Below are 25,388 nucleotides of genomic sequence, written 5' to 3'. Positions count from 1 at the left end.
CTCTTTAGCGTTTTCATCAGTATCAATTTGCTTGCTGACTGAAATAGTTATTGATAAAAACTGTATGCTAACTCATAAGACTTATTTTAAAATCTATTGAAAAATAAAGTTTAAGGATGTGTAATCTTCCCCCAAAACAAATATATTTTAAAAATAATACCATGGAAAATTTAATGATAATATTTCTCATACTTAAATAACACATGACAGGATACCTCATTTTCTTTAAGTTTCAATAGTTGCTCCTTTTCTTCAACCCACAATGGAGCAAGCTTTTGCTTTAATTCCATTAAAAAATTATTAACATTATCAGCTGTTTTAGACATCAAAATTTCTGTGATGAAAGCTGCATGAGATGGATAGCCTAACAAAATTGCTGCCTAGAAAAAAAATCAATTTTATTATTTATGTTTTACTTTAAGATTGCATAATATGCCGTCAGGGGGACAGGAGTAAATGTGACTCTTAGTAAGTTAGTGTATAGCCCCCTGCTTCTAACCAAAAATAATTTGGAAAACACTAGATATCATAAGAAGATAACTATCATAACTATCATAAGAAGAAATTTTGAAGATATTATTCACTAATTTCAATAAGCCCTTTAAAAAAAATAAATAATAAATAAAAAAAAACTTCTTTCTTAACATAGTAAAATTTAGAGGTACAATGCAGAACCTCTTATCCGGAAATCAGAAAACCGGAATGAAATTCGGAACCGGAAATTAATTTTCTTCCATTAAAAAAAAAAATTTTTTTTCCTGCAAGATTTTGAGCCCATTTTGTTATTTAGAGCGTACGGCGTATCGAGTTGACGAAAGAACTGATTTAGAGGATGGATCAAAAGCCGTTTGTAGACGAATCTCACATAAGCACAAACAGCTTATATATGTTATTAATGTTAATAATAACATTCATAACATATATAAGCCCGTATATAATTTTTATTTCATAATTTCTTTCCTTATTTAAACTTAATTGTAATATTATTTATCATTTTTTATTATTTCTAAAACTATTTCAAAATAATTTGTTAGTTTCGCTTTATAAACATTAAAAAAACTGCATTTTGTAGCGATTCAGAAAACCGGAAAAATCAGTCATCCGGAATTGCGATGGTCCCGATCGTTCCGGATAATCGCTTCTCTACTGTACTAATCTTTCATTTTTTTAAGAAAAATAAATAACAATATAAGGCCCTGGAGGTTAAGGCTATACAATTTCAAGACCAATGGCATAAATGGTAGCAATGTGGTTAGCAGTTTCTCAACGAAGCTCATACCCATTAATCCGAAACTCGGTATGCTTCTTGTTGACACCAGGGATAGAAGGATGTTATGACAGTTGTGACTCAACAATTTCCTTCTCAATGACAATACAACAACCTTAACAACTGTGCCACTGTGCCTTAACAACTGTGCCACTGCAATTCTGCAAATCTTGCATTGTGTAACTGAAAAATATTCTAGGCACATTTCTCAGTTAATTTTAAATTCATTTACAATTGCAGCATTTAAAATTATAACAAGAGCAAATCCACATAAAGCACTCTAGAAATACATTTTTAAACATGATTCAAATTAAAAAGAAAATATTTTAAACTAAAACATGTATAAAATAAATGTTGTGCACAAATTTATTCAAAATTCAAAGATACGAGAAATTTATGTACAGTAAAGAAATATTTAAATTAATTTTTCAAAGAGAAATTTGCAAGTCTGCTATAAATTAATTTTACTAAAATAGGCAAATTGTGTGAAACTTCATAGTTTTTTTTTTTTTTTTTTTTTTTTTAATTATACATATGTTTAGTCTTAAGTTTCAGACAAATTCATATTCTTCTTATCACAAATACTCTAATTTAACATTTAATTTAGTAATATTAATAGTTAGAAAAACTAAATTTATGAAGGTCATAAAAAAAAAAAAAAAAAAAAAAAAAAAAAAAAAAAAAAAAACATCATGGTAAGGTTGCATGCCCTTACTTTTCTATCCTATAAAGTTACTTATTTTAATTAAAAATGACAACAAACTTTAGTGCTTTTTTACAACTGAGATGGTGATTGGCCACAATAGGACCAATATTTTTTATAAATGACAAATAATCTTCCTAGATAACTTGTTCATATAAATACTTATTTCATAAATACATTAACATCTTAACTAGGCACATTTCATATGAATATAATTCCCTACACATTAACTTACATTAATGTATCATAATGAATTTAGGAAATCAGATGATAAAATTTCTCATAACAATGAGAAAAAAAATCAGATTGTCCCTTTTCATATTTTATAATTTTAGTTAAGAGCCAATCATTGTTCTAAGCACAATTTTTTTGTAAATGAAAATTTCAAAAAATATAAAAATATTTTTAAAAAAATATATAAATAATATCAAAGGTTGAATTCAAACTTGTTTAGAATGAACATAACTTCCAGAATGGATTATTCATATAGGTATTTAAATAATGCAAACATAAAAATTGAATTTTAATTTAATTGAATTTAATAAAAGTTATAAATTTAAGCTTAGGTGTTATGTGCAAATAATGAGAAATCTCTACATTTGATAATGGTAAGAAAAGAATCATTCTTACCTTGTGTCTTAGTTTTGTAATTTCATCTAAGAGCGGATGGTTTTCAGTTGCACACCTAAACAAGAAAAGATAACAGAAGAATAAATAATAAAAAAAGGAAAAAAAAGAAAACATTCATCACGAAAAAAAAACATTAGATTCCTAATAAGAGATAATAGAAAAAATTCTAAGTTGAACAGTGAACATAAATACTTAAACACAGATTCTCAATCTAAATTTTAAAATACAATTTTTAAAGACAAAAGGTATAATTTATCTAAATATTTAACTGCAAAGGAAAATTTTAGAAACTAAATAAATGACAAATTTAAAAACTTAAAACAAGACTAACTTAGCCTTACCAAACATGAAAAAAAAAATTTCGTATGATAAACAACTTTCTCAAGTTGTTACACTAATCTAATAAGTAAAGATGAATGGAACACAGTAAGAAAAGCATGCCATTTAATATTATGAAGTACAATATTTACCAGTATCATATTATGTATTAGTGTTAATACAGGTAAATAAATACTATTTTAATAAATATAAATATTTCTTTGGAGTTCAGTTTAATTGTAAAAATCACCATTTAATTACATTTAGGCTTGTAACAAAGTTTGAATGAAAATTATCCTGTCGAACAATTTTCATTTAGTTAATTTATGATTACAAATAGATATATTATTGTTGTACAGTGTGCAAAAAAATGGACCACTCTAAATAACTTTTGATCTAATGATCAGATCTTCACGTTCTAAGACTCGATCTTAATGATTTGAGGGGATGATCTTAAATACTTAAATTAATTCATGCAAACGATATTTTAAGCTACAGAATAAATCAGACACAAAAACATACTCTTTCTAAATAAATATACCCCTAAAATAAAGTAAGTAGCCGCAATCTGAGAAATATGGTCCCAATAGTTTGGCCAAGGAAACAGTCCAAAGTTTGAACCTCTTAATTTTACTTTTTGGGTATTTCATATCTCGAGAACTTATAAAGCAAATTGAAACATTACTGAACATAATTATAAAATTTATTTATCCAAAGATAATTTCATATAAAAAATAACTTTTAAGAAATATTACTTTTCAGTCCTTTATGTAGCAATAGACGAAAAAAATTTAAATTGTATGGTATACAATTTATTACATCACTTTAAAGAATGTAATTTTACATGGCAAAATACAAAATCTGTCATTCTTTCTGAGACATAGAAATTTAAAAATGCAAAAAGTCATTCGGGGTGGCCTTTTTTTTCGTATTGTACATAAAACACAAAATAATTATAATTACACACAAAACTCAATGATCATATTTGTACATTATTGATCGCACTATTATTTTATTTAAAAACAAAATGAAGCAAAAATGACATTCTCTTCAAAAATGCTTAAATATTTCATTCAAGCACGTTTGAATAAACAGGTTCAAATTGTTAAAATAAAAATGTTAGAACATGTACTATCAAGAAAACAATTTATTCACTTCAACAATTTATTCAAAACAATTAATTCACTTCAATCTATTTGTGCACTTAATGAAGTGATATTTCCATTTTGTTAATATTTTAAGCAAAATAAACAGAAAAATGTACTTCTTCAGACAAAAAAAAAATTATGTTTACATTTAATTAAGAGCCAAATAAATGAAAACGTTAAAAAATACTTAATATGAACGTAATTTTTTTAAAATTCAACATTCTTTTTTATAAATAATTATAAAATTGATAAGTGTACAACAATTTTTAAAGGGTTTAAATAAGCTTAAAATTAAACTTACACTTCATAAATTATAACAATTAACATAATAGCTGCATGAATTTATAAGAACCAAGGGCTCATTTCATTATAATACAATCAAAAAATAAAAGGGTAAAATAATCAGAATATTTATAGATCAATGCATCTGAAATTTTGCTATTAGTACTTAAAAGTACCAAATACTTCAAGTGTATCATGGAATGAACAAGTCCAGATAGTATTAGTTACTTTCCAAAACAAAAAATTCAGTCAGCCTTGAGAACTTATTAAAAAATAACTTGAAAATAACTTAATCTTCAATATTTAACATCTAGATGGCAAAACCACTTAAAACTTTTACTTCTGGATTAATGGAAGTAACTGAGTTCAGTATCACTTTTGGTGAACTGTTACCTGCACCTGATAACTTGGTAATCATAACATACAATAGCCATCATACTCGAGATTCATCACTACTCGAAATTTGGTATTCATATTAAGTCACTTTAGATTAGTCCAGATCAGATCAGATCAGATTAGATAAGTACATTTTGGTATTAGTTAAGTGTTTGTCTAAGCTCACATTTATTCAAAGTAGTTTGTTTTAGATCAATTCTATTGACTGTGATTATATTATGATATCTGAAGCTGTATTTTTGCTTTGCCATAAATAATCATATTATGCTTCTGGTATCATTTTTCACATAAAGTTTAAACTATTTGTTTCACATTTTTCAGTTCCACATGCTAAATTTTATACAAATTTTTAATATATTAAATTTCATATTCTTTTAACAGCTGACTAAAGAACTATCAGGAAATAAATGTACATAAAAATTTTTTGATTAGTATTAAGTGTAAAATTCAATGGTCATCATGAATCTATAGAAAAATCATCATGAATCTATAGATTCATGGCGACCATTAAATTTTTACACCACTTTTTTTAATAAATTTTTATAATTCATTAAAAGTAACAATAATAAAAACTTATTGAATAAGTCACATTTTTTTTACAAAATAACTCTTTTTTGTATTTGATTTAAACCAACTAGTATTTTATTTCCAGATCAAAATTGTTCTTAAATCCGCACTATAATGAAAACAATGGAACTTAATAATTTCCCCTTTTCCTATTAAATTCTATATTGATATGTTTTAGTTAGAAAAAGTAACAGATTTTTCTAAATGATATTCTGTTGTATCTGTTAGTAAATTTTACAGAAAAAAAATTGGTATCCCTAAATATTTATCATTATTTCAAAAATTTTATAAGAATCAGATTAGTTGCTTGAATTAAAAAAAATAGGGTTGACAGTCATTCTTCCAATCTTCTTCACAAAGAATTAGGCTTTTTTCTTTAGGAAAAGGGTGAATACACTATTATTATTTAATTTTCCACTTATTTCATGAGTAGCCACCCCTTTGATGGAGATAATTTTGCTGTTTAATCAACTGAAAAGTAATTAACAGAAACATATAATCCTACAGAATAAGTCTTTTCATAATTATTTTTTTAAGTAGCAGTTCTAGACAATTAAAATAGCAAGTTTTAAAAGAAAAACGAATACATACTGGGAGTTAAATTCCAACTCCATCTTCTGCCTTGTTTCTGGAACCTTACATTTTTGCATGATTGGAATGTAATCAGGATATTTCAAACCCACAACATATTTCCCAGTATCAGGCTGAATATAAAGACAATATATTAAAGATAAAAAAAAAATTAAAAATAATGCATTGGAATATCAAGTACCTCAGTTATTAAAAGCTAAATGTCAAAGTTTAGGAACACACTGCATAATAACAACTTCCTAAAAATATTTTAATAATTTTTTAATAATTATTTACTTATTATATGTTGTTGAAAAATTTTTTACTTAAAAAGCAGCATAAAGATAAAAAAATTAAGAATAATACATTGAAATATCAAGTACCTCAGTTTTTAAAAGCTGAATGTTAAAGTTTAGGAAAACACTGCATAATAACTACTTCCTAGAAATAATTTGTTAAAGTAAACTTCAAATCAAGTAACAGCTTATTATATGCTGAAGAATAATTTTTCCAGCAGCATATAATGAGTTGTAACTATATGCGCATGCATATAATAAGCATACTGTAACTATATGTATATAACAACTCAATGGAATATTTTGCTTATTATGATGTTATAAATGTATTAGAATATACTATTAACATGCAATTTTTCACTTTTTCTCAAAATTAACCAGGGAAATAATTTTGGAAGCAGGGAATAGAAATATTAAAAATCAATTTTAAAAAAATGCACCAAGCACTATCAACTGTTTAAAGTTAAAGGTATTATTGTGAAATATGTTTTGGTATCATTTAGAAATAGAAATACAGTACAGAACCCGTTATCCGGAAATCAGAAAACCGGAAAACCAAAAAACCAGAACGAAATTCGATAAATTTTCTCACCATTTTTTTAAAAAAATGTTTTTTTTCCTCATAAGATTTTAGGATTTTTCTTTCTTTTTTGAAAGATGTTTACCTTACCATCATTTCGGAAATAATCATTAGTGTATTACTTCATCGTTTCTTCTTCTTTTTTAGATTATTTCCAAATGCTTTTTTTTTTTTAGTTGAGTTTAACAATAAAAAAACGGCTTTTTGTAGCGATTCAGAAAACTGGAAAAATCAGTTATCCGGAATAGCGATGGTCCCGATTGTTCCGGAAAATCGGTTCCCTACTGTAGTTGAATCATTTTTCAAAGTTATCAACAACATTAGCCACAACTTTCAGAGTAAAGATGAATTTCATTCAGACTGGACATCAGGCCAGCCCATTGTCGGGTTTCCAGAAGGTAAGGAAATAATTTTGAGGGAGTTTAAATATTATTGAAGAAGTATGGTATATCCCAAATAAAAGGCAACCTATGAAAAAAAGAGGAAATAGCACCAAAGCAGTAGAAATATATTGCCAAGGGCACTCAGGAAGGGAAAGCAATTGCATATGTGCATATTTTTTTCCGTTGTGAGTTGCCATTGGCACTATACAGTACACTTTCTATTAAGCAACGAGTATTTGTATTAGACATGTATTTCACTTCGAAGTCTTAAAAACCCATTCTAGAAACATTTCACGAGAAATATTCAAGTTTTTAAATGCCCAACAAGAGTATCACCAAGTTTTTAATAGGCAAATTTTGATAAGAAGGAACAGTGAAGAATTTAGGTTGCAACAGAATTTCAATAGTTTTAACAGCTTAAGTGGCAGGTATTGATGATAAAATTAAGACCAAACTTAATTTATTGGAGAGAAAATTAGAAAGTCAACTCAACACATCTCGCATTGAAAGGTCTCCAAATATATCTCCAGAGTGTACAAAGTGTGCTTTATTTGAAGCCTAATGATTTGCCTGTCAAAGTAGTTTTTGCAGAATGGCTTTTAAAATTTATCAGAGGTGAAGTTCATAAACTCGATATCATTCCCTTCATCAACAAAGCCTGGTTAACCCTGTCCAGGTACATTAATTATCAAACATTTTGAACATGGTTGACATAAAACCCTCACATGTACCAAGAAAAATTGTTGTATGGGGTGCCATTTGGCGTTAACGAGTTGAGGGTCTATTGTTCTTTGACAGCACAATTAACAGTTCAGCATATCACGACTTTTTCATTATCAAATCCATTAGAATCCTCAGAAAAATGATGTTATTCACAACAGGATGGAGCCCATAAATTTTCATCAATCATGTCTTTACTTTAAAAGTTTTTGGGAGTCCTCTGATTTTCTAAAAACTGTAGTTTCCCTGAAGTTTGGACTTGTCACCTTCAGACTATTTTCTACAGGGATATTTGAAAAAAGTTAAGTGCACAGATTGCAAGATATCTAATATAGAACTAAAAGCAAAAATTAGGTAAGAGATCAAAAATTGGTTAAAGTCTTTGATAATCTTCGTAGGTGTTGCCAATGGGTGTTGAGGTCATTTCCAATTTTTCTTATAACTTGTGTTCATTAAACATTTCTTTTCAAAGTTGTCCATGTTTTACTTTTCTGGGTTGCATTTCATTCAGGACATAGAGTACTTGAATAGTTGCAGAAGCATCTGGTATCAGAGTTAATGAAAAAAATTATTATCCCCCTGAATTTACCTTTTCTTCAAAGCATATACAAAACAAATTAAACAAAAAATTTTAAAGCTAAATAATGTATACTTTTTAATAAAAAATTTATGAGCAATTTATAAATGTAGTTTTTCTTGTTTAATTTTTTCTTTAGTACTAATTGTGAATTTGGAATAAGCAATTAACTAGATTTAACCTACATTTTTCTTTGTTTTCAAAGTCCCTCATTTTAAAGAAAATTAACCCCTTAACTTTTGCGCCCGAGTTGATCTGAGTGCGCTAAACAGGCCAAACTGTGCACACTTGAGATAATTCGAGCAACATTGTATTTTATGCTGCTATAATTTTTCACACTCGAATATAATCCAGAATTGAAAATAACAATGTGAAAGCTAAGGAAAAAAATTTTTTTATTGATATTTATCATTTACATAGGATTGTAAGCTATAACACCTATTTATTCAAAAATAAAATATAGCCTTTTTCCATGGAACAAAAGCGCAGTATATCAAAATTGACCACCAAAAGAAAAGACAATGTTCTAAAGTGTTTTTTATTTTACATTAAAAAAAAATTTTAAAAATTTCGGCCAGTTTTTTTTCAAAAAATTTGTGCATTAAGGGGTTAACAGCTATAGAATATTTCAGCTCCGCTTCTTCAATATTTCAGCTTCAAAAGACATTCAGTTACATAAAATACTTTAGAAAGGAAAATTTTTGGTAATTTAAATATATACATAAACATACTTACGTTTTTCTTCAAATTAGCCAAGAAATCTGATGGCATACCTAAGAGGTCTTTTTCCTCAAACTCAAATGTTGTATTCAATTCATTTAAATTTTTCGAAAATTGAATAGCAAGTTCATCTATTTTATTTTTGATAGTTTTTAGCTCTTCTTGAATATCCTTAGAAAGATGCAAGCCTAAAAATTAAGAAAATAACATTTACAATGGAAGGTTTTGATCACTTTTATTGAAATTACAATATGACGGATCCATATAAATAATTTATACACAAACAAGAGCTCTTCATAGTATATTTTTCAAAATCAGATGGGACTAAAATTACCTTCATACTAGGTCAATTAACACCTTTCCTAAAAACAGCAAATTAATTTATATTTTAATTGTTATGCGATCCCTCATTCAAAGTGAGATGTCTTACTTATAGATGTTAAAGTACCTGGCTGCATAATATTCATTATTACCCTCCTATTGGTTTTTACTAAACTATATTATGTGGTACAAACAATTAAAAAAATTCGTCAACTTTTATATAAAACAGTTCAAAAATTAATGACCTCAAAACCAATTACACCCCTGGGGCAGAATTTTTCCGGGCTTTCTACGACAAACCTCTCCAATATTAATATCCTTCTGCACATAACTTTTAATAATAACAAATATGCATGTTGCTTATTTAAAGTAACAAAAGTGTCAACTTCAAAAGAAAAAAAAACTTTTTGGAAAAAAATAATGCAATTTTTAAAATTTAATATGTAATATTTTTTTATTCTACTATTATGAGAGATATTCTTGCATTTTGTAAGAAGAAAACACACTAATTATTTCCTTTTTCTTCTTTTGTAAGCCATCATCAAATTTAAAAGCAAATTAAAAATAGTAAAATCCACCAAGGTTTATAATTTATACCAAAAAAAAAGAGAGAGAGAGATCGACGACGAAATCAAGCCAAATCGAACTCATTATAAAGGGGGTAACAAATGTGTTCTTTTATTTCAAGATTCAGCTGCTGTCATAAATAATATCAGATAAAAAATATCGGATTTCAAAAACTACGTGGAAATCGATAGCAATAACTGCCAAAAAATAAATAAAATAGAACAAATATTTCTGCAGAAAAAAAAAACTAAGCTTTTTACTTCATTATTCTCAAATGAAAATAGAAAAATTACAAGCCTTTTTTTCCCACTCCGATGCTCAAGAATGGCGTATAATTTTGAATATAATTCTGAAAAAAAGACAGAATCTTTTGAAAATTTCTGCAGAAAAGAAAACCAAAATTTTTTATTTCCCAAAAAAAAAACATCTTTTTCCAAGAACTCAGAAACATTCTGCGACAATGTCGCCAAGATTCTGCCACGGGAAATTACACTATACTAGAATTTTCTTAAAGAAGTTTTTTCATTTCTAATGGCAAGATTGATAGGCAATGGCAGCAACAAATACAAAGAACCATATAATGAACAAAGATAGATAGAAAAAAATAGAACAAGAGAAACAGCTGTCATGATAATCTATGGCCCCAGAGAGCCCCAGGCCCCCAATAGCAGTCCACAAGAGAATATAAAATATTTGATCAAGGCTTGGCAAAGGACTATCTATGACCCATCCCAGGTTACAGTACAATTATGCTCCTAAACCCTTCCCTAGAAATATGCAATTTTCATAGTTTTTTATCTAATACTTTTCAAGTTATAAAAGCAAGTTCAACAAAAATTTTCTGAAACAGCCGCAACTTTTTTAATACATTGAGAGATTCATAAAACATATCAATCTAACTCCTCTTCAATGTCTGGAATGGTATTGAACTTTGTTGGAAAGGTTTATAATTTTAACCTAATGATGCTACTAAAAAGATTAAATAAAGTCCTATTAAAATAAACCTAATAATTTATAATATGTATAGTTGCCGAAACTCTGCAAAAAAAAAGTTATGATTTCAATTCTAAAGCTACATTAAAGTCTTATTATTTATTTAAATATATATGCACTCAAGTATTAAAAAGCATGCAAAATATACAAAATAGAAGTATGAATTAATATGTAGTCTAAGTTTAATAAACCCACATATTTTACATTTATGCATATTACTTTAGAACATAGGTTCTCAACCTCTTTAACGCTGCCGCCCCCTTAAGGAGCAAAAAACATTTCAACGCCCCCCTTTGTTATAGAGCATGGGGACAGAGGGACGTGTGCTGAGTTATAAGAGACAAAATTTTTAAGCTATATTTTTACGCTTTAAATTTGTTTGGTTTTTTAAAAAAGAATAAATTAACTCGATAATTTTCTTACGGCAGACAATCACAGTCTATTTGTTATGATCAAAATAAATACGTTTAATGAAAAAAAATACAACAATGAAACCTATACTTAAAAATAATAATTTATTCTTAATTAGATAATTAAAAAAACACCCAAAATAATTTTTTACACTAGAAAGTAATATCAACGAAGCATTCAAATAACTATGTTAGTGGGATGATTGTAATTAATGGTTCAGACAGTAATTCCGTAACGCTCGGTTTAATACTTTTAGTGAGATGAAGACGCAAATATCCTCGTTGCACAACTTAGAGTCGATTTCTCCTTTTTGTGACAAGATCCGTAACAGCACTGAATCCCCGTTCGACAAATTAGGAGGCAGGGAAGACAATTTTAAAAAAAAATTAACGATTGTCTGTAGTCCAGGATAGAGACGACTGATGTTACCTCTTAGCAAAAATTCTGTGAGACGATCACCATTTTAAGGTTTCATTAATTAAAAATTCGACCAATTCCTCGTAAATCAAAACCTCTGCTGCTTCAATATTTACAAAAGGGTTCAAAATCCATTGTGAGGGACTTCTAGGGAACATAACGTCTTTAAAAGGGTCAGAAAAGTCCATGTGCCAAGAGTCAAGGTGTTGACAATATTCTTGTGCGTCGTCAGAGAGAATTTCGCCTGCTTGGCTGAACTCCTTCCAACCAAAATTCTGCTTCCCTAAAATGAGTTTTTTTAGAAAGGCTGAAATAACTGATTTTGTAGGGATCAAATTGAGTTCGTCCCCTTGAAACTTTAAATTAAGCGTCATTAAATTTTACAGATAAATCTAAAGTCTTTCATAAATTCTAGCAATCTGTCTCTCAGAGCTACATTTCTTTTTTCGAGGAACTCAAGCACAGAGTCGAAAAGATTCCAATACCTATTGAGACAGAAGCTTTTGGAAAGCCAACGAATCTCGGTGTATAGTAGCAAGCGTCTGAATAATCAATCGTAGGCAGCATTACTGTGAATTTTGTTCACACCAGATATGGCATATTGCAATGATTGATGCAAACGGTCACTGAGATTTTTTCCAACTAAATGCTGCCTGTCAATCCCGCAGTGAACAGTTAAAATATCTGGTACCACCCATTCCAAAAGGGCGATAAACCCACGATGTTGACCCACCATTGCAGGAGCCTATGAGTGGCAATGGGCATAATATTCGCAAGAGGAATGTTTTTCTCTTTAAAATAATCTTCGACAGTATTAAAAATAGATTTACTTTTGATATCTATGTAATCAAGCTTCTTGCAAAAAGCATATCTTGAATAATGTTTCTTACCTTTACAAACCGGACCTATGCCTACAGTAAAGCCTACATTACCTGGCAAGGTTGATTCATCAACTTGAAGGGAAAATTCGATGGATATCAAAAATTTGCATGAAGAAATTTGAACGTCTTCGGCCATCTCATTACTTCGTCTCCGTACTGAATCGTTGCTTATGGGATGCGGCTGGCTGGTGTAAAACAGTTTCTAAAACTTCCTTGACAACCGGCAGTATCAACTCTACTTCGATGGTATGAGCTTTCCCAGATTTAGCAATAAATTTTGATATATTATGAGAAGCTATCAAACCATCGTCGCATTTTTGTGATGAGGTTGCTAGTGACTCTGAGACAGAAAATGCCTTCAGAAACGTGAAGCAAGATGTTTTTGAGAAAAATGACAAATCTATATTTTGTTTGTCAGGATATGTTTTTTGCAAATGCTGCTGCTACCGGTATGATTTCATTACCTCATTAGATAAAACTTTATTACAAAGTAAACACATGGGTAATTGAGAGTTCAACAGTGATTAAACAAATCCCAACTTCAAGCACGTGGCACTGTATTGATGACACTTCTTTTTGTCAACCGACACTGTTAGTGTAAGCAAAATACAAAAGTTTAAAGAAAATCAACTATTTCTCAAAATTAATAAATAATTTATGATAAAGAACTAATTCGCGCACGTACCTGGCCAAATAAACTATGAGATCTAATCGAAATTGGGCAAAAAACCGCAAGGAAGCTTAAGAAACAAGGGTCTAGTCCAGGGGTTGCCAAACTTTTTTTATCATCGACCCCTATATAATTTTTCGAAATCACCATCGACCCCCACAAAAGTAATTTTCAGTTAATTAAAATAAAACTCTGTTAGATACTGTGTTTGTACATTTATTTTATGATTCTAAACATTTATTAAAGTAATAGTACATTGTGTAACAATAGTTTTATGAAAAATATATTAACATTTAAATTTAAATACCTTATTATTAAATAATAAGTAATTATGCATAAGTAGATATACTAAGTAAAGTAACTAAAGATTTACTGCTACTTGATCAATGAGATGGGTGTGCCTGGTGTTTTTTTGCAAGGTTCGCTATATTGGGTTCAAAATTGGTCAATTTTGTAATTTTCGTAAAAAAATACAAAGTGTGCTATAGTTTTGTCGCGGGCTGTACTAATTCATATTATTAATGCTTACCTTCTTTTTTGTGCATTGATAATTAAAATTGATATCTAAACTAAACGAATGGTTTTATCGAAACAATAACTAATTATCCAAAACTATAAAAGTTTTAATAAAGACACTGCAAATATTCAACATAGTTCGCAAAGATAGCTGAAACTGCGTATGATATTTTCATTTGTAACGTCAATGCTCGTCATACGTGACATTTGGACAAACGCACATATGCATATGACTTATAAACTGCTCTGAGTTCGTGCCACTGCGCTTTGGTACGTAAATACTTGTTTCACCCCACTAAATATGCGTTTATTAATTTATGTTTTATAAAAAAACTAATATTGAGTCAATTATTAAAAAAATTCACAAATTTTAGGTACTTAATTAAGTATGTGTGATTTGCGTATTGAGAACTGTTTTTTTTTTCAAACAGTCGACCACAATCGACCCTTCCGATTCGGATCGACCCCCATTCGCCCCCCTGTCTCAGATCGACCCCCGCTTTTGTTAAATAGACCCCTGGGGGTCTATATAGACCACTTTGGCGACCTCTGGTCTAGTCAAACATTCATACTGAAAGCGCTTGCATTTCAATTTCCACCAAATGGCTTGAATAAGTCAGAGGCAAAAACTACTGACTCATGCGCTGAGCTGTGTTGGTTCGGATCGAAGAATAGGTGTCTTTTAAGTTCGTTTTATAGCTGGTACAACGGTGTATCGGATAATCCTTCTTTATTATATTAATTTAATCTTTTTTCTTTAATACTAATTTTAGATTAATTTTATTTATTAAATAAATCTTAATTCGATAATTTTATTTGTAAGTTTTGAAATTAAATTTGAATGACAAAACATGCTCATCGCCCCCCTATCGCCCAAAACATATCCATCGCCCCCCTACCGCCCAAAACAAGTTCACCGCCCCTCAGCATACTCCCACCGCCCCCGTTGAGAACCAATGCTTTAGAAGAAAAAAGTATATCATGTTTGTTTGTGCATGCAAAGAAAATTTAAGAAAACTGAAACATATAGCAAAATTTTGCAATACTATTGATCTTATTTAAAATACTGAAACATTTGTGCTTATGAATAAATCAAATAAATATTTTACAAGCACAATAATGTATGATGCATAAATTGTAAGCATTCAAAATTCTATGATATTTTTAAACATCTTAAAGTGTAAAATAACTTAAGCATTTTAAATTTCTAAAAAGTAAGATCGCAATTTTAACTACAAGAGCTTAAAAAAACGGAATAATATTGAATACAAATCAGTTCATAAAAATGAATTAGATTTGTCAGCATATTGTATTTCTAAAACTGTTTACCTATAAAACAAATACTTTGAGTGACAAAAAATAATTTTGTGAATAAGCATAATTCATATACAAACCATTTCTCTTTCCTAATTGAACAAGCTTGTCTAAGTAACGTTTAGCTTCAGGTTTCAAAGGTAGATTTTTACTTTCAAGAACTTGCAATTTCTTAAAAACATCTTCTCTCATACTATAGGGAAAATATAATGTTGTATATACATAATGCATAGGCATATTTAATTTTAGGCAACATTACACTTTAAGCAAATGTGCTTCTGCATTCAAAATTAGTACTAATACAAATTTTTGCAATCTTAGATAAAAGTCTAAAATTATATTGAAGGCTATTAGAAAATCTTGGCTTTTGTGGCAGGAAATTTAACCACTGATTAGATGAGTTTGTCTTCTTTTATTGTTTTTAATTGAATTTATGAAATTCACTGTAACTTACGACCTGTTTTTTTTTTCCATTTTAATTTCATAAAATGTTTCTTAAAATAATATATTTTCCTTTTTAACATATAAGGTTTGTAAGTAAATTGTTTTTGTAGAAAGATACAGGTGATAGATTTATTATGTTTTTTAAAGGATACCAAATGTAAAAGAAAATCTACATGAAAAAAAAAATTTTTTTTATAGCAACTAAAATAATTAATAATTCAATATAAATATTTTAATTTTGCTATATTTTACTTGTCGTGAAAGTTATTTTTGTGCTTAACATATTGCATTAATTCTTCTAACACTAATTCAAGATTAGATATAAGTAATTTATTTATTATCCAAACAACATAAATGTTTTTTAGTAAATTTATTAATACAAACCCTTTTTTCTCTGCTTGTAATAGAATAAATATTATAAATATTGTAGGTACTCAATATAAAAATACAAATGTTCTAAAGTTATCTAATTTCATAACTGGAAAGAAATAGTTTTTAAAAATGAATGATTAAATAGAAATATGATACGAATGCTGTTTGCTTATAAGTTCAAAACTACGTCATCAACTACATGTTTTCTTTAAAGGTAAAAATTAGAAACTTTGGAAGATGTCCTACAATAATATCACACAGAGCCATGGTGGCTCAGGGGATAGAGCTTTCACCTTCTAATGATGTGAACCGGGTTTGAATCCCAGATTCGAATTCCGCATCCGGCTTGCACCAACCACAGTGCTCACATGAAATATCCTCAGTGGTAGACGGATCATGGGATAGAGTCCCCTTGCTGTCAAGCTAACCGTGGGAGATTATCATGGTCTTCCTCTCCATGTAACGCAAATGTAGGGTAGTTCCATCAAAAAGCCCTCCACAAAGGCAAATTTCTCCCAATACTATATCCAGGAGTTCCCTTGTCTTCTGGATTGAGTTCAAAATTACAAAGCTATGTAGGTGAACATTAGTAGTCCTAAACCCAAAAATTGGGTCGGCTGTTCAATGACGGTTATAAAAAATGATAATGTCACATAGTATATCCTTGACTATATATCTATGGTTAAAAATTATAAATAAACATATATTCTCCATTATAAAAAAAAGTTATTTGAATTTACAAAAGGAGAGAAATTGATTTTCACAACCTGCACATTCAAAAAGCAATTGCAAGACTTATGATTAAGCCATAGATTTTGATGACATTTACATTTTCGGATTGTAAATTAATATTTTTCTATTAATTTTTTTTGTGTTTGAGAGTTATGGGGAATTTTTCAGTTTCAGGGCATTTTCTAAATCTTTAAAAGTACTGGTGTACTCTTACAACTTACCCACATTTTAACTGTGTTTTACTATGTAATGCATTACAGATTGCAAATACTCCTCTTTAAAATAGAATTATTCTAAATTGAGGCAGTATTTTTATAAAGAAACTTTTGCCTGACTAACCCACAATGTGTAAAAAAAGGAAAAAAGACGTTTGTTATAATGAAACTTTTGACCAGTATTTTTTTATTACAAGAGACATTTTTTTTTTTAATACATTTTTCATATTTTTAAGACAATATTTTTTTTTTGCTGTTTTAGTTATAAAAATCCAGGCCATACTCATGATTAAAATAAAAATGCTTCCTTTGTTTAATTGTAAGAACAATTTATTTGAATCCAGTGTAAAAGAATGTGTTCCAGAATAAGTTAATAAGAATTAAGTAAATTAATCATTTAAAATTTATAAAATAGAAAATATGCATTTTTTAAGCCAAATAATTTTGAATATAAGCATAACATATTTTACCATTTCTCCAGCACAAGGAAATTCAGCAATTATAATTATTTACTTTCATATTTTAAAATAAAATTGCAGTCCTTAAAAAAGGTGCAAGAAATTTTTTAAAAAAAAGCTAAATTTACTTGAGCCTAGGTGGTAGCGCTTCGCGCTCTTGTGCCACAGGTTCTGGGTGCGACCCTCGGGCCGGGCAAGGTTAGCTCAGCCTTTAATCCCTTCAGTGGGTCGATAAATGAGTACCAAGCATGCTTGGGAACTAACCACTGGGGGTTGCACATTCAGCTGACCGCCTGATCTGCTCCTGCACCCCAGAGCCCAAGATCAAGAAAACTGAGATGGGGATAGTAGGCCTTGGCCCTCTACGTGCTGTTGCGCCACTGAGTTTAGTTTTACTTGAGCCTAGTGAATATGTGTTGGCCACTTAATCGTCATCACAGGCCAAATGGAAAATTACCAAGTATGATATTTTACCAAATAGCATTGTATTTCGTTTATAGCTAAGCAAAGTAATGCCTCATGGTATAAAACTTAAAATTACCTAGATTCAACATTGAAAGCTCGTATCAATTTTTCAGCCTCACAGCTTGCATCACGTATAGTAGAATCAGTAGAGATGTGCTGAGCAGATTCCAAAAAGTATTGAATGGAAGAAAACCAGCAGGACATGTCTGCCAGTGCCTTAAAAAAATTAAAGAAATTATGAAATATAAAAACAAAAATTTTGTAAATAACAACAAATAAGTCTTCCTGTAAATAAATAAAAAAGTCTAAAAAACTGTAACGTTAGATACGAAAGCCACTTAATAAGCTTAAAATTTAATTCATTTAAAAAAAGTAATATTTTTAACTACTGAAAAGCTACTGTTATTGATCACTTTGTATAATAAAGAAAAATGCTAAAAAAAAATAAAAATTCTTTGCAGACTTCATTTTAAATCGAATATGAGGTCTGATTCTAGAACACTTTACAGCCGTAGTTCCTTTTATGGTTTTATTATTGAAAAAAAAGACTGACAGTTAAGTAATGTTTATACTTTTAAATACCAAAATTAAACTAAAATAATATTTATAAAGGCACTATCTTTTTTCTGAAAAAGTGCCTTTATAATTATTACATATTAACTTCTTCTCACTCTTCTAAACCATTAAATATCTAAGTTAAATTAAAATATTTATAAAGAGAGCCATCTATGAGATGGTTCTCTTCTAGAAATAAAAGAATAGGAGTAAAAAGCACAGAATGCAAACAAAAAAACTAGGAATGTATATTTATTTAGTGAAAAAATAGGCATGGTGGATTGTATTTGAAAAAACACTTAAAAAAGAATATTGCTAAAAATACTATGTATTTCAAGATGTACAGTGCACCAAAAAAAAAGTACAACACAAAATAATTTTTGATCTAATGATCAGATTTTCATATTCTAGGACTGAATCTTAATGGTTCGAGGAGGTGACCTCAAATACCATAAATAATTAGTGCAGATCAAATTTTAAGTTACGAAAACAAAATGTACTTTTACTATTAGTACCTTTTTTTGATGAATTCTAATTTTTGATCTCCAAAATATAGGGGATAGCCAAAATCTAGGTAATATGGTCCCCATAGTTTGGTCAGGAGAGCAATCTAAAGTTTGGATCCCATAATCATATTTTTGTATTTTGCCATATCTCAGTAACTTATTAATTAAATTAAAAACTTTTTGCACAGAATTATAAAAATTGTTTATCCAAAGATAATTCCATGCAAAAAAAAAAAAAAAAAATTTAGAGAATATTTATTTTTTTATTGAATAGTTGAAAAAATTTGAATTGTAAGGTATACAATTTTTTACATCATTTTGAAGTACATAATTTAATATGATAAAATACAAAACTTGAGCAAAATTTGTAGAATAGTTTCTGAGAAATCACATTTTAAATTTACAACTTCCTTAAAATTAGATTTCTCAGGAGCTATTTGACTGATGATTTCACTCAAATTTTGTATTTTGACATGGAAATTTTTATACTTTAAAATGATGCAAAAAGCTGCATATTTTAAAATTCAAGAGTTTTTCGACCATTATTAAATAAAATATTGCCTGCATTAATTAATTAGGATATTTAAGGTCACCTACTCAAACCATTAAGATTGAGTCTTAAAACATACAGATCAGATCATTACATTTTTTTTTTATTTATTTTTTTTGCACAATGTATTTTTTTTTATTTATTTTTTTTATGCAGAGGTGAAGTGACATTGTTACAAATAGACACAACAAGGAACATAGAAATTCAAAGCAATTACATCGAAATTCAAATGTGAAGTACAAAAACATTTCTGAAAAAGCAATTTAGATTTCTACATTGCCTTTGGTTTGAGATTTGATTAATCATACCAGTTTTATATAGTTTCTGTAGAAAAACTGGTAGATAAGTTTGTTTGTTTTTTCCACAAAATTATAGTTAATATTATATCAGAACAATTACTTTCAGTTAAATGTCAGGTGATTTTGTAAAGTTCGCATTCAATATCTTAAACTATTTTAAGTAATTTGAATAATAATAGTAATAGTGTGTACTAAAAAATGCATTACTAATCTTAAAATATAAAAGAGACATAGCATAGAAAATATAATAAATTTGAATGTTAGCAAGATAGCTTAAGGTTCACAAGTTCAGAAAGATAAATTATAAATTAAGAAGATAAATTTTGTTAAAATAACAAAAGTATAATGGAATGAAATTTAAAATTAAAAAATCTTATAGTATTATAATATAACTGAACGAATAAAATTCACTATTTCCGAAAACATTTTGAGAGCAAAAATAAAAACTCAAATAAGAAAACATAGCTCCCAAAAAATTTAATCAGACTTCAATTTAACAAAATTTATTTTGAGAAATTTCACTAATTTAGGAGCATTTTTTAGGAGCCAAGAATTTCTTGTAAATTATTTTGAGAATTTGAGGATTTCCATGTAAAATTACTTTCAGATAAAAAAGTGAATTCTCTAATTATGAAGCTTATCCTCGTGATTCAGTAACTTTTTTCTTTTTAATTTCACAAAATACTTGTCTTCAAACATTTTAAGTTTAATCTTTCCTTTAAAGAGATAATAAACTGTATTATAATGCGCATAAAAGCTAGAATTCATTCAAATAATTTTATCTTCTAACTTAAAAATGCAATGTATCTTGCACGAATAGTATTTTGTTTTATTCTTTTCTTTCTTAGATTTCTTTTACAGATTAAGATGTACAAAGTAGATATTATATACAAAAGAAAGGTAATCAATATGTGTAATTGATTACTCTTTCATTGATATTTAGTGTTTTTAAATATAGAATTTGTTTTTATCTAAAATGGTAAATTTCTATTTTACAAATCTTCCAAATAACTTATTTTTTGCTGGGATTTACCATATTAATTATGAAGGATAGAGGTCTAACTGTAATTATTATGAGATCAAAGCTATATCTTCACAAAACACTTTTATTACTAAGTCTGTGTTTTCATAATCAGTAAACAAAAAGAATAAGTGATAGTTTAATTTATCACCATTTTTTCATAAAGTTAAACAATTTTAAATTGAGGAAAATTTTCCACAAAAACTGATTTCACATTTATACAGACTCAAAATACAATAAATATAAAATTTTTTCGTATGATTATTTTCCACTAAAGTTTTTAAAACTACTTCAAAAGTTTCTTAAGTACATAACACATTATTTACTTGCACTTTCAAGATTTGTTTCATGAGCAAGTACAACTATGTCACAATAGTAAACAACATTAATTATGCTTATATTATCTTCTTCACCATTGCTTCAGTAATTTTTTGCAAGATTTCATTCCTACAGTTAGTTTTAATTCAATTCATTGCAATAGAATAGTGGTGATTCCACTTATTAAATATATAGCTAAACTTAAATTTTATTTTATGATATTACTTATACCAAGCATGTACTTTAAATCTTTAAATTACGTACTAACAAATTTTAAGTGCTTAAGCCGCTTTTATAAGCAAAATTGAAAAATAAATATAGATACATATTACTAAAATTCAGAAGTTTCACTTAAAAAAATAATTATAATAATAATTTTACAGATTTCCTTATAGATTACACTCACTTTTAACACTGTATCATATGAAACATCTTCAGGAGGTACTTCAGCAACAGAGTCATAAACTTTTCTAGATTTTTCAATAGCATCTTTTGCCCGATTAATTAGATCTTCTGGTTTTAAGTTTAAACTCCAATCTTCTCCTACTCCTTGTACTGGCATCGTGCTGGAAAATTTATTTTTCAATACTGTGGAAAAAGCAGAATTATTATTAAAAAGTGAAGGAGTCAATACTCGATTAAAGGTATTGAATTTTTTTCTAACAAAAAAACTTTGCAATTTAGAGAGGTATCTAAATTTTAAAACATAATACATTCTTTAATATATATGTCAAATGACATACATTTGAGTGTACCGGTTTACAAAAAAAGCAATATTTATTTACATAAGTCAAGCAAGCTGTCGGCGATATCCAGTCTATTCTTTGAAGTCCAGAAATCTCGCCAAGGCCCAGAAGAGAGGATAGAAAAGCACTTCTGGTGGAGGCGTTTTCTCATGTAATCATATATCCCTTTCTTCTCATTGGCTCAAAATCATCCAATTACGAACTCACAAAGACCGAAACTGCTTAGGGGGCAAGAAAAAGAAAAAAGTATTTATTAAGGAGCCTTAACGTTCTCAATGACAAAAAATTTTTTATTGCTTTCATTTTTTAAAACAAGTTTACTCCAGTTTGCTCAGAACAATTTGGTCCCGCAGTGATCGTTAAGACGCGGTTCCCAGCAGATCACCGAAGTCAAGCACCACTGGCTGCTGTCAGGATGCGGGTGGGTGACCACATGGATTAGTCTGCGTAGGGACAGAGAGTATGCGGTATTGGTCCTCTTTAAACAGCTCTACCCTACAGTGCGCGACTTCGCGTGTAGGTCGCAGGGCTACCGAAGCGGGGGTGCCATCCCCTCTGCAGACGATCAAAATTGTGATGGCATGTCTTCGGATCATTCTCTGTGCTGTTTCCCAGACCATCGCCAATAGCCCATTGTGCAGCTCCAGTGCGACGTAAATGAACTACAACAACATGAGAGCGATTTGTATTGAATCATAACTTGTACTAGACGCATGATGCGTCTTGATGCTGCACCAATCAGATTCTAAATTTGCTTGATTAGTCCCTATGATAGAAAATCTGATTGGTGTTTGCGTTAATACACATAATGCTTAAAGTACAGACTTTAGTTTGAGCGCCATTAGAAATGTAGCCTTAAATCCTTCATTGAAATCCATATTATTGTTATTATGCAATTCTGTTGAGTTTGAAGTGAAAATTTGTTCAAGTTATTTAGAGATATATTGTTATAAAAGGTGACATGGTTGCTAGATTTCGAGCTCGGCAATTTAGGCGGTTCCGAGCTTGCAGCGTTCCCTAGTGTAGCTAGTTATTATACGGCCAGCTAGTTATTAGACCCCAGTTTCACTTTTTTGATTTGGGTCCACAACTTTTCAATTTTTTCAGATAATTCGAAATTCACACACAGTTAAAGCTCGATATAACGGCAAAAGCAGTCAACTCTAGATATGTATCTTAATAAAAACGTTTCTTTAAAATAAAAGAAGAAAATTAATATTTTTATAACAATTTTTAGTTTTTTTATTGTTATTTTAACATAAATTTTATCAGTGTGTCATAATTTTATCTGTGTGTTATAACGATAAGCTCACTATTATGGATGATTGTTAAATCTTAAAAGATTCTGAAATGAATTTCTGACCATCACACTTAACTTTCAAATTTCTAAGAATTGTTTATTTAAATATTTAAAAGAAAAAAAAGAACTTTCAGAAGATTTTTAGAACTACAAAACAAGCAGTAAAAAAAGACTTAAATCACGTATCACATGATTGTTCGAATGAATCCTGCAAATCCAACAAGCCAGCTTAGTGAAACCAAGCATCTTTAAGGCAAAGGGTGCGTTTCAGGCGCCAGGGGCGGATTAAGCGTATGCGGGGCCCTAAGCCATTCAAATTTTCGGGGCCCTTAGATTAAATTTTTTCTCCTATATTTTTTATTTATTCAAATATAATAGTATTTATCTATCTTTTCATTTAAGAAAGAATATTTAAAATAAATAAAATTTTACTTCATTTTATTAAGAACTAACGTTAGTTCTAAATTTAAGAACTAAAATATTATCATAACATTTCGTAAAAATTTGAAAAATCATTGTTTTTCTTAATTTATTTTCTAAAAATCCATTTTAAGGAGGCCCCTAATCATTGGGGGCCCCCGGGCCATGGCCTAAACGGTAATCCGACCCTGAGAGGCGCCATCGATGGCCAAGAATACTTCAGCCACACAGATGTCACAATGCGTTTATAAGGTGGGCCCATACATTCACAGATCGTAATTTTGACCTGAACAGGGTAACTATCAATTTCCAATTCAGTACTCCCAGAGATATTTATTTCTTATGGTAACTAAAAGGACTTTGAGACTCCAACAGATTTAACGTGTACTAGTCACCCTTTAATACATGGAGATTTTTCAAATGGCGAGTTTCAAACTCACGAACAACGTCAATTATATTCTTATTTCGAATAACTTAATTTCAAGTTACAAAATTTATATTAGACGAATAGTAAAGAAAAGCATCACAGGAATTTTAAAAAATATTTTTATTTAGTAAAAAGGCAAAATATTAAGAAAAGAGAAAATATCGTAGAACATTCCTATACAACTGAAAAGAGGAGGAGAGGGAAGGGAGAAGGGCTAAAGGCATGAAACCGGTCTCTCCCTAGATGGCGTATTCGAGTGTTGCGATCGCGAATACATAAGGCGGCCAGCTAGTTATTAGACCCCAGTTTCACTTTTTTGATTTGGGTCCACAACTTTTCAATTTTTTCAGATAATTCGAAATTCACACACAGTTAAAGCTCGATATAACGACAAAAGCAGTCAACTCTAGATATGTATCTTAATAAAAACGTTTCTTTAAAATAAAAGAAGAAAATTAATATTTTTATAACAATTTTTAGTTTTTTTATTGTTATTTTAACATAAATTTTATCAGTGTGTCATAATTTTATCTGTGTGTTATAACGATAAGCTCACTATTATGGATGATTGTTAAATCTTAAAAGATTCTGAAATGAATTTCTGACCATCACACTTAACTTTCAAATTTCTAAGAATTGTTTATTTAAATATTTAAAAGAAAAAAAAGAACTTTCAGAAGATTTTTAGAACTACAAAACAAGCAGTAAAAAAAGACTTAAATCACGTATCACATGATTGTTCGAATGAATCCTGCAAATCCAACAAGCCAGCTTAGTGAAACCAAGCATCTTTAAGGCAAAGGGTGCGTTTCAGGCGCCAGGGGCGGATTAAGCGTATGCGGGGCCCTAAGCCATTCAAATTTTCGGGGCCCTTAGATTAAATTTTTTCTCCTATATTTTTTATTTATTCAAATATAATAGTATTTATCTATCTTTTCATTTAAGAAAGAATATTTAAAATAAATAAAATTTTACTTCATTTTATTAAGAACTAACGTTAGTTCTAAATTTAAGAACTAAAATATTATCATAACATTTCGTAAAAATTTGAAAAATCATTGTTTTTCTTAATTTATTTTCTAAAAATCCATTTTAAGGAGGCCCCTAATCATTGGGGGCCCCCGGGCCATGGCCTAAACGGTAATCCGACCCTGAGAGGCGCCATCGATGGCCAAGAATACTTCAGCCACACAGATGTCACAATGCGTTTATAAGGTGGGCCCATACATTCACAGATCGTAATTTTGACCTGAACAGGGTAACTATCAATTTCCAATTCAGTACTCCCAGAGATATTTATTTCTTATGGTAAC

At 29.1% G+C, this 25,388-nt stretch overlaps 1 protein-coding gene across 2 annotated transcripts in view; it reads right to left on the bottom strand.

The window, feature by feature from the left end:
- Positions 1-22,257, bottom strand: part of LOC107452832 (thimet oligopeptidase) — a 39,377-nt gene extending 17,120 nt beyond the window's left edge. The window contains exons 1-8 of one of the 2 annotated variants that reach the window (XM_016069435.5): positions 21,968-22,257; positions 21,589-21,770; positions 18,010-18,149; positions 15,328-15,440; positions 9,173-9,345; positions 5,903-6,015; positions 2,601-2,655; positions 216-380 (exon numbers count right to left, since the gene is read on the bottom strand). In XM_016069435.5, the coding sequence (XP_015924921.1) occupies positions 216-380; positions 2,601-2,655; positions 5,903-6,015; positions 9,173-9,345; positions 15,328-15,440; positions 18,010-18,149; positions 21,589-21,770; positions 21,968-22,079 (1,053 nt within the window). In that variant the 5' untranslated portion in view covers positions 22,080-22,257. Of the gene's footprint in view, positions 1-215; positions 381-2,600; positions 2,656-5,902; positions 6,016-9,172; positions 9,346-15,327; positions 15,441-18,009; positions 18,150-21,588; positions 21,771-21,925 lie in introns of both variants that reach the window. The other variant, XM_016069436.5, reaches the window with a different exon arrangement.
- Between the last annotated feature and the right edge of the window lie 3,131 nt (positions 22,258-25,388).

Source organism: Parasteatoda tepidariorum, chromosome 5, assembly GCF_982258835.1.
Source record: "Parasteatoda tepidariorum strain Cologne lab strain chromosome 5, Ptep-v5.0, whole genome shotgun sequence".
Lineage (NCBI taxonomy): Eukaryota > Metazoa > Arthropoda > Arachnida > Araneae > Theridiidae > Parasteatoda > Parasteatoda tepidariorum.
The sequence above is the reverse complement of the archived record's forward strand: the minus strand, read 5'-3'. Positions and strand labels throughout refer to the sequence as shown.